The sequence below is a fragment of the Ursus arctos genome, unplaced genomic scaffold (assembly GCF_023065955.2).
Source record: "Ursus arctos isolate Adak ecotype North America unplaced genomic scaffold, UrsArc2.0 scaffold_16, whole genome shotgun sequence".
NCBI lineage: Eukaryota > Metazoa > Chordata > Mammalia > Carnivora > Ursidae > Ursus > Ursus arctos.
In genome coordinates this window covers 21,152,293-21,165,349 of record NW_026622830.1, presented here as the reverse complement: position 1 = coordinate 21,165,349, position 13,057 = coordinate 21,152,293, and the positions used below count along the sequence as shown (strand labels likewise).

The following is a 13,057-nucleotide window of genomic DNA, read 5'->3' as shown; positions in this document are numbered from 1 at the left end:
CTTTTAAAACCTATTAATGGTCAACACCCTTTCCAACATTGAGGTTCTTTGATTTTTGAATCAGGTGTGTCCAAGAGAGGTGGGAGGCTACATGTATTATCTTCTATGAGCTAAACTCCGTTGGGCACGTGAGAAACATTGGCCGTTATGTGCTTATATACATATATATATACATATATACATAAATGTATGAAAGTGGTTCTTGTTTCTAGCTTATAGATTGAGAAAACTCAAGCTTAGAGGGGTAAGTTACTTTCCAGAACTGCTAACTAAGTAGAGGGACTAGGATTTGAATTTAGGAAAATTTGACTCCTAAACTCATTCTCCATATAGGGTATCACCAATTGCAAATAGGTTACCAGTGACTAGTTAGTGTTGCAAAGTAGAAAAAGCACTATATTGGGAATTAGAAGCTTTGTATTATTGCCCGTCACAGACAAATTACTTAAAGCCACTGGGCTCAGATTTCCTTATTTCTATAAAGAGAGGGATAAACTAGATTATCCCTTTGAGCTCAAATTTCTGAGTCTTTCCCATTGTTTGATATTTAGGAAATAGTACTTTATTCCCCTAGTCAGAAGGCCCTTTTCTGAAGTTCTAAAGCTTCTTGGTGCTAGGTGAAAAATTCCTGGCTTACTATGAGGTTATAAAAGATTTCCTTTGATTTTTTCCATTTTTTAATAGAATTGAACACATTTTTTCTTCCATTAACATGAAAGTACACTTTATGAAAATCACCCCCTCCTAACCCAGGTGACTTGGAATATTGAACTTACTTGGACGTCCCCCCCCCCCCCCCGCCACTCATCGCCACTGTTCTATCCTGGTATAGATGTACTCTTCACATTAATAATTGCGCTGTGTGTTTTCATAATTTATCATAATGACGCCATTATTGCTCATTATAAAAGGCCCCTTTCTCCCACCCCCACCCCCAAGTCTAATTGAGGTCGAGACAAGACCATAAATGCGATAATATAGATTGCATGCTCAGAGGAAATGGAGTTGGTTTCATAGTGGAGTTTTAATTTAGGATTCGTTCTGGTGATGTAGCCTCTTCCTATGGTACATTACTTTGAGCCCAATATAACTGCATTTTCCCACAGCTCCTCATTATAGCTACAGCTTCTCACTGCTTTTTAATTAAAAAAAAAAATAGGGAGAGAGGGAAAAATGAAACCTACAGCTTAGGTTGGATATTGTCTGGGTACGCAGGGAGTATCCTAGGCAGATTACTTATTTAATTTTTTTAACTCTTTCCAAGCTTTCATGGAGATGTCTTGATTTCTGTTTCCAGGGGGATGGAGATAGATATATATATATATATATATATATATATATATATATCATCCATCACACATACACACATATAATAGGTTTCAAGATTTTTGGAAAGTAAAAGCATCTTATATATATAATCTTGAAGCTTACTCTAAGCTTTGAACAAGTGGGAATCCTTTATGTAACCTAGAAAGGCTACCAGCTGTGTGGTTGGATGGTGGCAAATGCTTAGTGAGCATTTATACCGCTCACCACCTATTGGGGGTAAGGCAGGAATGTAGAAGATTTTTTAAATCCTTAAAGGCTGATGTGTTGGTACATCAGAAGTTAAGAGTTAATCATTTTTCCTGTAGTCTTGTGGGCAGCAGAAACAAAGAAATGACTTTATGAGGAACAGTTTCTTTTGTCATTCCTTCATCTTGAGGGATTCCAAACACCTTTCAGATACCAAAACAAATTAATCTCCAAAGGTGACTGGTAAGAATGGCTTAATCCTCTTGGGATTGGTTTTGTAAAACACAAGGAGAGCTCATGACTGAGCTGTTATAACCTCTCTGACAGGCTGCGAGTGTTATATTCCCTCCCTGAATCCAGAGCCCTTTGGCTCTTCTGTAGTGGAATCGGTTTGACAGCTGGAGATTTTCCCCACTTTTGTATTCTTGCTTTGTTTTGTGTAACTGATCACTCTCTCAGTAGCGAATATTGGTAAATATAACATAGACGTTTATTTCCAGGTCAGGGTATTGTTAGCTTCATAATTTTTTTGTGGGGATCTTTCACAAATAGGATTTCAGCTTCTTATGAATCCGTATTTTATGCAGTGTTGCTGGAAAGATGGTTCCATTTTGGCTTTGTCAGGGAATAGGAAGCCCTCGGATGAAAATCGTTTAGACCGTGGTAGCCAGTATGGCAGCCGCTAGCTGTATATGGCTGTTGGGCACGTGAAATGGGGCAGGGTCTGGGTCGAGATACACTCTGAATGTAAAGTAGTTTGCCAAACTCCAGAGACTTAATTTAGTATGAAAAAAAAAAAGGAAACTATCACATTAGTAATTTTTGAAATACTGATTACATGTTAAAATGATAATATTTTAAATATATTGGATTAAAAAACATTAAAATTAATTTCACCTGCTGCTTTTTACTTTTTAAAATGTGGCCCCTAAAAAATTTAAAATTATGCTTTGCATTTGATTTTAATTGGGCAGCTATGTCCTAGACTGTTAAGCCCCTTGATAGCAAAGCAGCGTTTGTCTTACATGTATGTCCCCAGTCGCCAGCACAGGCCTTACACATAGTTGGCATTTAATAAATATTTGTTAAAGAAATGAATCCTAACCTTTATTCTTCAGAGTGGTCAGATTTCAGAAATGAGTAGAAACTTTTCTTTTTGGACTGTTAATATCTGAAAAAGAGACAACCCTTATTTGAGAAGAACAAAAGTTCTTTCAGTGTTGCCTTGGGAGAAAAAAAAAAAATGGCTGAAATAAAATATCTCCCGGCCTTTGAATGGCTTACCTATCTGTTGGAGGTGGGAGCTGATAATGTTGGTGAAGGAATCGTGGCAGAGCACCCTAAATGGGTTCTGCTCTCCTCTGCTGGGAAGTTGTCATGAGAAGAGCTCAAGCTGAATGTCCTGTGTCATGGAGAAGGGAGTTGTAGAAACACTTAGTGAACCTGAAATTTGCCCTCTTAGGGATGTTCTGCTTAGACTATTCCTAAAGATTAACAGAGCTATTCTTGTCTCAAGAATCCATCCTGGCCCTGTGTGTCCCCATTTCCCCATTTTGACATGACTCAAATGGAAGCCTGGGACTGCCACTGGGCTACCTTATTACTTGAAGACCCTTCAAGCCTTGCAGTTCTTTAACACAGTATTTGTTGAATGAATGGCTTAACAAATATTATTTTAACTTGGCCAAGGTCTTACATGACTTATATTTATGGGTGTATGTTCCTGACTGAAAGTCCCTTGGACCTGTCTCATTTAGGGTCCTGGAATCATGGTAGATTAACAAATTTCCCAGAGATCAGGTTCAACTTTGAGAAGGGACCAGGTTGTCTTTGCAAGAGTTTATTAAAGGATCTCAGGCATCCCGTCTCCCTGCTTGGAAAATAGAACTGTTAACCTACTTCTCTTACCCAGAGATGTGGTGAAGATTAAGAGAGGTGCTTTAAGTTCTGCAGGAGGAAAGTGCAATTTCAGGGGAAATTATTAGAGGTAAAAGTGAAACTCCTCCCCTACCTTGGAAATGCTTGTTTTAAAAAAAGTGGATTGGAAGATGTATTCCAAAGAGACACTGCCAGTATTCTTTCAGGTTTCTTTTCTTACCTGTGGCGTATTTAGCTTTCTTCTTTTAATTGTGGTCCACTGCCTTTTCTCTCTGCCCTCAGAGATAAACAATCCAGAAATCTCCTTTCCGTGGAGAACTATGGAGCTGGTGCTTTGATTCGACTGCTGCAGCAGCCTCACGCTAATCAGAATCGCAGCAGGCCTCGTTTTATGAGCCTGAAAGAATTAGTGCTCCCAGGGGGCTGAAGTTCCTTACCTGCTGGGGAGCTACAGATTTCTGGTTTGAAGCCTGCCCTCCTTTAGGATCAAGCTACCTTTCCTTCCTTTCTCACACGAAAACCACCACCTCCTTTTGCCTGTGGTCCATGGTAACTGGCATGTTGCTTACTTTCTTCTTTTTCTCCTCTTTTTCTAAGTGTAGACCAGTGATGATGAGAATAGATTCTTCTGATTTTTCTATTTATGGAAGTAGAGTGTGTTATCGTATGAAATTATAATCTATCTCACGGAGGCTAGGAACAGTGAAAAATAGCAGGTGGTAACCTACAAACCAAATTGTCTAATGTGAGTTTTCTAAGCAATGTCATATGCTTAGACTTACTGGCACACCTGGTATGTGGAACCAGTAGGGTCTGTGAACATAGAAGGAAATGACTTTGTACCACTGGGATAGCGGAGTTCCGTAGCAGCGTGGGTTATAAGTCACAAGGTGAGATGTGTAATGTGTATAGTAGAAATGTGTCTCTTATCACCACCAAACAACTTAGCAGGTTGGCAGCAAATGTGGCATTCTCTTCTGTTGGTCGTAATAAACCATGTCGCACCTAGCACACTATTAGTGCGCATAGTTATTATAACATATAAAAAAAAGCTCATTGAGCCTAACACAGATATCTTGTGTTAAGGAAGACAGAATCATGTGGATTACCTTATAGTAATAATTTTTCATATTTGTTTGGTGCTGTTGTTGGATAACATTCTTTGTTTTTTTTAAGATTTTATTTATTTGAGAGAGAGAGCACACGTGAGCCTGGGGAGGGGGGAGGGGGTAGAGGGAGAGGGAAAAGCAGATTTCCTTACTGAGCAGGGAGCCTGATGGGGGGGCTCCATCCCAAGACCCTGGGATCATGGCCTGAGCTGAAGGCAGATGCTTAACCGACTGAGCCACCCAGGCGCCCCTCATTTAGCATTCTTTCACTAAAGTTTGCAACCTTTTGGTTCAAACTTCCAGTTATGAATAAGTTCTAGGAATCCAGTGTATAGCAGAGTGACTATAGTTAGCAATTCTGTATTGTATACTTGAAAAAGTTGCTAAGAGAGTAAATCTTAAATGTTCTCACCACCAAAAAAAAAGGTAATTTTGTGAGGCGATGAAGGTGTTAACTAAAGTGGTAATCATTTTGCAATATATATGTGAATCAACTAATCACATTGTACACAATGTTATATGTCAATTATATCTCAGTGAAGCTGGAAAAAAAATGGTAAAAATACACACACATAGAAGCATCCTTTGAAGTTCACAGGGAAGAGGGTTATAATTTCCGTTTGCCATTTGCAGATGAGGAAACGAAGGTGTAGAGAGGTTAATGACGTGCCCAGAGCTGCACCGGTAGTAACCTGAGCCGCTTGGAGACATTGGGCTGTTTGATTCCTGGTGCAGTGCTGTTTCTTCTCAGTTCTGAAGCCCATTTCAGTAGTGCTTCATTTTATTCCAATTTAATGGAAGGCCGCTGTTAAGAACTCCTCCATGGACTGCAGCATCAAAGGCAAAATGAGGACCTAACAGTGTGGCAGACAGAGCCCTGGACCGGAAGTCCGAAAGTGCCGATTGTGTTTTCAGGGCCGCTGCTGGTTTTGTGACTTTGGTAATACGAGCTCTGGGCCTTCCTCTACCCTACTCTTCCATAAAGCAGGACTTTGGAGTACAGGAGACCCTTGGATGTTACATATGTAATCTTCTCTGTGCGAACTACTTGTGAGTGACTTAGTCTTTCTTAGACGTGAATTAAAACCATGCGACGGGATTGGGGTCAGGGATTGTATCGTAACTAGTAAATTGAGCCTAACCCATCTCAGTGTGGCTGTGTTCCCTGTGATTTCTATACATACAGCAACTTTTGTGAAGTGATAAAACTTTGCATATTAAAAAAGTTCTGTAAAAAAAAAAAGCCAACTACTGTGTCAGTGACTTCAGTCATGTTTTTATAGAATCACTACGGGTCTGAAAAAATGACCACTTGGAGCTTTACTTCATTTTGTAGGAGAAATCATATTGTATGGAGCTTTTCATCGGTGAATCCTTGAAAGCTTTTAGAATGTCTTCTATGTGTGCTCTTCTACGTCTTTTCCAGCTCTAAAATCATGTGTTTCTTTTTTTTTCTTTCTCAGCCCAACAGGGGCACAAAACGTCCCCGGGATGATGAAGAGGAAGAGCTGAAAATGCGTCGGAGGCAAGCCGGTCCCCGAGACCGTGGCCGCTATCGGGAAGAGGAAATGACGGTGGTGGAAGAAGCAGACGATGACAAAAAGAGGCTGCTTCAGATTATTGACAGAGAGGGCGAGGAGGAAGAGGAAGAGGTAAGGTGGCAGGCTAGGCTGGCCCTGATGCAGTGTCTGCAGAGTGTTATTTTAGGTCAAATACTTAATTTCTCTGAGCTTTTCAGCTTCATCTGTAAAATAGGGTTAAGAATACTTACTGCATAGTATTGACATGAAGGTGAAGTGTGATAATGGAGGTGGGAAGCATTTTCAAAGTGTAAAGATCATTATAGATAGAGTTTTTAAATGATTTTGGATTATGTGTCATAATCAAGGCCCGAGCACTGAACTGTGGGGCTGTTGCTGTTGACTGAGGAGGGTCAGGGAGGCGTCCTAGACCCGATGTGTTGAAGGCACTTCCATTTTTTAAGGCAGTCAGTAGTCTTTGAAAGAGGAGTAGAATTTTATCCAATTAGTGGAAGAAGCCTTTTCAGTTGAGATGGCATTGGCAAAGCAACAAAGGTGGAGAAGTTCAAGGTGGAGCTAAGAGATTAGGTATTTAGGCGTAACTGAAAAAATACAGTTTAGGAAAAGAGTGCTATTTGCTGTTCCTCAAGATGCCTTAAGGCATACTGATTCCTAGCTCTGGACCTTTTTACTTCCGTGCTCTTTGTGGAATGCTCTTCCCCTAAGGCTTTGCGTGGTGGGTTTCTTCTCATTTGGGTCTCAGTTCAGACGTTTCCTCCTCAGAGCAGCCTTTCCTATCTCTGAAGGAGCCCTGTAAGTCCTTCTTTATCCCTTTGGTCAGTATATTGTCTTCACAGCACTTACCATGATCCGAAATCCTGGTTTGTTTATTTTCCTCATTTGCTATCCTCTCCCCCACATCTTATGAAAACAGGGACTGGCTCTGTTTTGTTCACAGCTGTATCTCTAGCACTCGTGTGCAGTGCCTAGCTCTTGGTAGGCCCTTAATAAATATTTATTGAATGAATAAATGAATGAAGCTAAAAAGAGTAGAGGTAAAATACCAGTGATTAAAAATAAAATGACCTTACCTAAGTGTCTTTTTATATCCTTAAGTGTTAACTTGTATGTTATTTCACTCTGGCATTTTGTTCAATATGAATTATGGAAATAGATTCTTAAGAGCCAGCTGTTTTTTGGTTCCCTGAAAGACATGATGCTAAGTTTGGATTTAAAAAATGAAGCTGGAGTGTGAATCTGAGAAGGAAAAAAAAATGGATTCATATTCCGAAAAGGTCTTTACTGTGTTGTGACAATAACTCTCTCCTCATTAGGATTTGTACCAGTGCTAATTTGGGGGTCTGCCCCTAAAAGATGGTGACACTTTGGAAATCTGTGGTGGGAGACAGTCCTGAATTTCCTCTCTGAGGGCAGCAGCCCTGCTAGGCTTAGACAAACAGTGTGTATAGCACATCCTCCCTCCTTCCTTCCCTCTCCGCTCCCCCTCCCTCCCTCCCTCCCTCCCTCCCTCCCTCCCTCCCTCCCTCCGTCCCTACTAGCTTCGGCTCAATCTGTTAGCCCTGCAGCAGCAGTTAATTGGCAGGTATAATTCCCATGTAGGGCAAGGCTGGTACTGGAGGATTAGGATAGTAGCTGTCATGGGTAAGTGGTTTCTAGCCTGAGAGACAGAAATGTAGTATGGGACCAGGCCTTCTGTTAAGGGACAAGGGAAAAAGAGATCGCTTTGTAAAAATGACACATGGAAGACTGCAAGTCCAGGAGTTATTTTCTCACTGCCACCAAAGTCCCATTTGATGAAAAACAAGTGATGTTTGCCCCTGTGAAGTCACGTGGGCTTGTAAAATATTATTGTCCTTTTTGTGCTACATCACCAGCATTCATCTTTCTGAAATCTCCCTTTGGTTTCTGACGTTGAGCTATTGGAGATACTGCTGTGGTCGATGACTAAGACTGATAATTCCGTTTTCCCCCAGCGTTGGAGGGAAATTAAAGGAGGGAAGGCCAAACCCTGGAGAGGCTAAGATTTCGGGGATCCTGTGAGAGCTGTATTAACACTATTACGTTTTTTTCCTATAGGGTGGGCAAGATGTTAGCTAAGAAAAAGAAAAGAAGTGGAGATTGAGGTTGCTTGAAAGTGATTTAACCCTTCCTAAAAATTTAGATTACTTAGTGAAATCCTTGTAGTCCATTGGGTACATTGTGCCTGTTGCTAGTAGTAACAATAAAGGTTAATGTTAGTGTAGTGTCCTGTAATTTGTAGAACAGTTTTATGCACCTCATCTCTTTAGGTCATCTCCATGACCTTGTAAGAGACAGGTAATATTTTCACCCCCCCTTTCTCCCTGCCTGCCTTCAACACATCTTGCCTTGTCGCATGCTGTGTGCCGGGCACAGTGATGGACACTGGAGAGTCAGCAGTGACCAAGTAGACATGGGCCACCGAAAGGGATGTTTATCCTGGTTTGGGGTTGGAGAGATTGTCTGGGCTAGATCCTGCCAGACCTTTATATGGGTCATGTGGAGGATTTAGAATTTTATTCTGAATGCCAAGTGGATGAATTCAAGAAAGACTTGTGAGGTAGAGTCAGTTGGACTTGGTGAGGGTTTGAGGATTATATTCAGCAAAGTAACATCGCCACGTGGCTGGCTAGTAAGTAGTGAAGCTCGACTCTGGGTCCTGACTGAGCCAGGGCACTGAGTTCGGTTTGTGAAGTTTCTCTTTAAGCTACAGATACTGGGCATGGGGTGGGAGTCCACCAGAGGCCCTCAAGGGCCAGGAGTCATTGATAAAATCTAAGAAATCTGTCATGCCCAAAACGAATTTATAGATAACTCCTACTTAAAACCCAATATATGTTGGCTAACTGAACATAAAAAGACAAAACAAAGCAAAAAAAAACACAAACCAATATATAAATTTTGAAATTTAATAAAATAATAGCCAACACCTTTGAGTACTTACACAATTATGAGATGCTTCAGTGCTTTCCAAAAGAATCTGTTTCTGGTTCTCTTAATAGCAGTCTTTGTATTGCTTTTAGATGTGAGTTGTGGTCAATGGTCACAAAACCTGTGAAACTAGGAGTTGGGTGTCAGACAGGCAGAGTGCACTGCAGCACGTGACTTTAACCTTTTAGAGAAACTGAGGAGAAAACATTCCTGAAATTTTAGTGTAGCTTTTTTTGGGGAAGATTTTATTTACCTGTGTAGTTATTATTCCAGTGTTTGAAATAAGAAAACTGTATGGTCTACTAGTTTTTTATGCCTCCCCTGAGTGAGGTTACGAAATTCTCGATGCTATGTTGGGCCTCTCTGATTTCCTTCTTGGCAGCTAGTAAGGACCCGAAACAGTAATGTGTAAGAAACGCAGAGCAGTGACTATTGCTAATTAACAAGCATTCTTATGGTATGGGCTGTACAAAAATAGGCCATGAGTTGGATTTGGCCTGTGGACTGGAGTTTGCTGACCCCTGGTGTGGGGAAAAGATTGAGGTCCACTGTCACTGGACTTAACAAGTTTTTTTAAACCTGAGTGTTATCTTACCTGTACAACAAGGAGAAGGATGGGTAAATATTAAATAATACTATCTAATATTGTTGCTTATTCCATGCCATACAGTATGCTCAAGAAATATTTGTTGAATGAGCTAGTCTTTAAAACCTTAAACTGAGCTTCCTGAACTAGTTGTGAGACAGTGATACGGATGTACCATGTGATCTAGACCCTTAGCCTTCTTTCCAGTGGGGGACATAAAGTATGTACTGTGTATTTAACCCAGAAAGGTGAGTGGCAGAATGGCATGTAAGAGCCATGGAAAAGAAGTAGTGATGGTGAATAAGAAATCCCTTTGGACTGAAATTGTTGTTATTTGTTCCCTTTATGCCAGGAGGAACCACTAGATGAGAGCTCAGTGAAGAAAATGATCCTTACATTTGAAAAAAGATCATACAAAAACCAAGAGTTGCGGATCAAGTTTCCAGACAATCCAGAGAAGTAAGGCTCTGTTTTGTTGAAACCCTCTTTCCTCTTACATGTTATGTTTGTTGCTTTTGTTCTGTTTTTCATTTGTTTTGCCTGTTTTGATTTTTGTGATTTGTGTCAGGAATCCCAGGACAACCCACGTATTTGGAAAATCCCTGGAAAGACTCATAGGGCTCAGAGTCAGTGGTACTCAAGGGCACACAGCAGGGTCAGCAAGAGGGAAAGACAGATCAGGCAGACGCTGGAGAAATTCATGTATAGGCTCCCTGTCTTTTTTCTGCCTGGGTTACACGCAGACATGCTCCTTTCTCCAACAGTGAAATACATCAACATATGTGTAGTGTTTCTGTCCAGGGAAGCCCATTTGAGTGGGACTTAGGAGTCCAGGATATTTATTGAGGACAAGTTATGTAGGCCTTCTCTGTCCGCAATGACTATCCAAATTCCATACTCCCAGAAGGAAAGCAGAAGTTAAGTGCCCCAGGTGGGCAAAACACCCTTATCACTTAGGGAACCTTTCAAAAGCCAAGTTCCCAGGTACCAGCCTGGGACTAGACTCTTCTAAAGATCAGGTCTACTATGTTAACTCTTTTCCGCATTGTTCTTCTCAAGGTGCAAAGAAAACTGAGGATGCCTGTCATTAGTGATAGCTTTACTGCTGAGAAAATGTCAAAGGCTTTGCAGTTAGACAGATATGGGTGTGACTCCCACATGACCTTGAATAAGTCGCTTCTCCTTCCTTAGCCTCCAGTGTCTCATCTGTATAAAGAAGTAATACCTCCTTCACAGGGTGCTTGTGAAGATTGAGTGAGAATTGTGGCAGGTGTTTTGCTCAGTGCCTGGCACACAGGAAGTGCTCACAAAGTGACGGTCACGTGATTATTACCGCGCCCTCGCCTCCGTGTACTGTGAGGTGCTGGCATGAGGAATCTGGTATCTTTCATGGAAAGATCACCCGTTATGTGACCAAAAAAAATCAAGGTATGGAATACGTACAGTATGATTTAGGTAGGAAAAAAAATGAATTCTAACTAAAGGAATTTTCATATTTATACAGATTTTAATGTTCTAAATCTCTCTTCCCTCCTTGTCTTTCTGCCTCTTAGGACATACACTTTTAATGAATCTTAATAGGCCCAAGGCCCCTAGGCAATTAAGAGTTGAATAGTACGGTCTTTGTACTCCAGTTTATAGGTTACTAGGGAGATGGACTATAAATGCAGGGTAGAAGGAAATATACTTTAAAAGAGATACAAGCAGAGTGCTGTGGGAGCATAGGGAAAGAAACCATGAATGCCAAGTTGGGGGCTATGGAGGGCTTCACAGAAGCGGTGGTATTTGAGCTGGGCCTTGAAGAATGATTTTTATTTTAATAGGCAGAAAAGAACATGGAAAGGCTTGCAGTGTGATTAGCATGAACAAAGGCACAGGGGTATCAGAGCACACAGAGTCCTCATGGTAACCTAGTGAGGCTGGTGGGATTCAGCACGTCCTCTCTGTGCTGTAGATGAGGTATAGAGAGAGGAGAACCTCATTACTGGACCCAGGCCACAACCCTTTTTGACAGGAGGAATAGCTCGATCAGATCTCAGCCTTCACAACACCAGCGTCCCGTCAGTTTTGTGCTGACCTCTACCATATAGTAGCACTTGTCATACTGTACTGTGTCTGTGGATGTATGTGTGTGTTTGATTATACAAGTAATACAGGAACAGACTGTCATTGTAAAAATACCAACAGTGCACAAGTAAAGTAAAAAATGTAAGTTCTCCTTCACTGCACAGACCTCCTTTTCCACTCCTCTATCCAGAGATCGTCTCTGTGAGTATTCTTTTAGATTGTTTCCTGTACATGTATTTACATGTGTAATTTTCCCCCACCTCAATCATGCTGTATGTATTCTGAACTTTGATGGTTTTACTTATCTCACAGGAGATCTTTCCATGCATGTTTACCTTATGTTTTGTGACTGCTGTGGAGTATTTCATAGTGTGGAGGTACCTCGACTTATTTACTATTTTTCTTTGGATGGGTATTTGGTTATTTTAAATATTGACTTTTGTGAACAATGCTGCAGTGAACCTCCATGTACGTGTGTCTTAGTGCACGTTATTTCTGTGGGATAGATACCTAAGTGTTCAGTTCTCCAATTGAAGGGGACGTATTTTAAACTTTGATAGCTCCTGCCAAATTCCACACCCTGGCCTTTTATTCTCCCACCAGCCGGTCTCTTTCCCTAACTTCTTGCCCACGATGAATGTGATCAGTCTGTAACATCTTTGTCATTTGTTCTGTTGTTCTTTCTTTCCTCAGTGGTCTGCCTGCATTATACTCCGTGTGCCTTTCAGGAGGTAGACTGTGTCTTGTCTGTCTCTGTTTGTAGTACCTAGCACAGTACCTGCCATACTGTCGGTGCTCAGTAAACATGAGAGATCTTACATAGTTGAGGTCATTCTTATTACATTCCCATTGCTTGGAACCTGAGGATACGTTATGAGGAAGCTGTGCTGTGGGTTGATAACACTAGAAATTTAAGAACCACAGTACTTTTTGGAATGCCAGTATTGCCTTTGTCCCCTTCGTGGTATACTTCTGTCAGTGTAGAACAGTGAATTTCTGTGGGTTATATTCACCATCTATGTCTTAGGTATCACAGATGCTCCAGTGTTACAATTTATAAAGTGGTTTTTAAGAAAATGTTATTTTATTTAAAAAAAAAACAACAACAACAGTGTTTTCCATCCAGACAAATTTATACACTATTTTTGTTTTTAAGTCACAACGTTCGAAAATTGAAATTATGCATAAAGAACATCTTTTTTTTTTTTTTCATATCCAAAAGCTGTTAGGAAACTACATTGTGTTTTAACCTTGAGTTCTTGAATTCTTACTGGTGCAGTGTCTTTTATAATTCTCTAGACCAGCGAGGTGCAATTAAGATGAAAATTGCTAGAGCATATTTGAATGAAACTTTCCGGTTGAGATCAGAAACGTTCAAATTTATTTTCCCATATATGCAATTGTCATTTTGA

At 40.7% G+C, this 13,057-nt stretch overlaps 1 protein-coding gene across 3 annotated transcripts in view; it reads left to right on the top strand.

The window, feature by feature from the left end:
• The window catches only part of CTNNBL1 (catenin beta like 1), a 158,212-nt gene that overhangs the window by 23,867 nt on the left and 121,288 nt on the right, over positions 1 to 13,057 (top strand). For all 3 annotated transcript variants that reach the window (XM_057312532.1, XM_057312530.1, XM_057312531.1), the window contains exons 2-3: positions 5,966 to 6,154; positions 9,931 to 10,037. In XM_057312532.1, the coding sequence (XP_057168515.1) occupies positions 5,966 to 6,154; positions 9,931 to 10,037 (296 nt within the window). The remainder of the gene's footprint in view (positions 1 to 5,965; positions 6,155 to 9,930; positions 10,038 to 13,057) is intronic.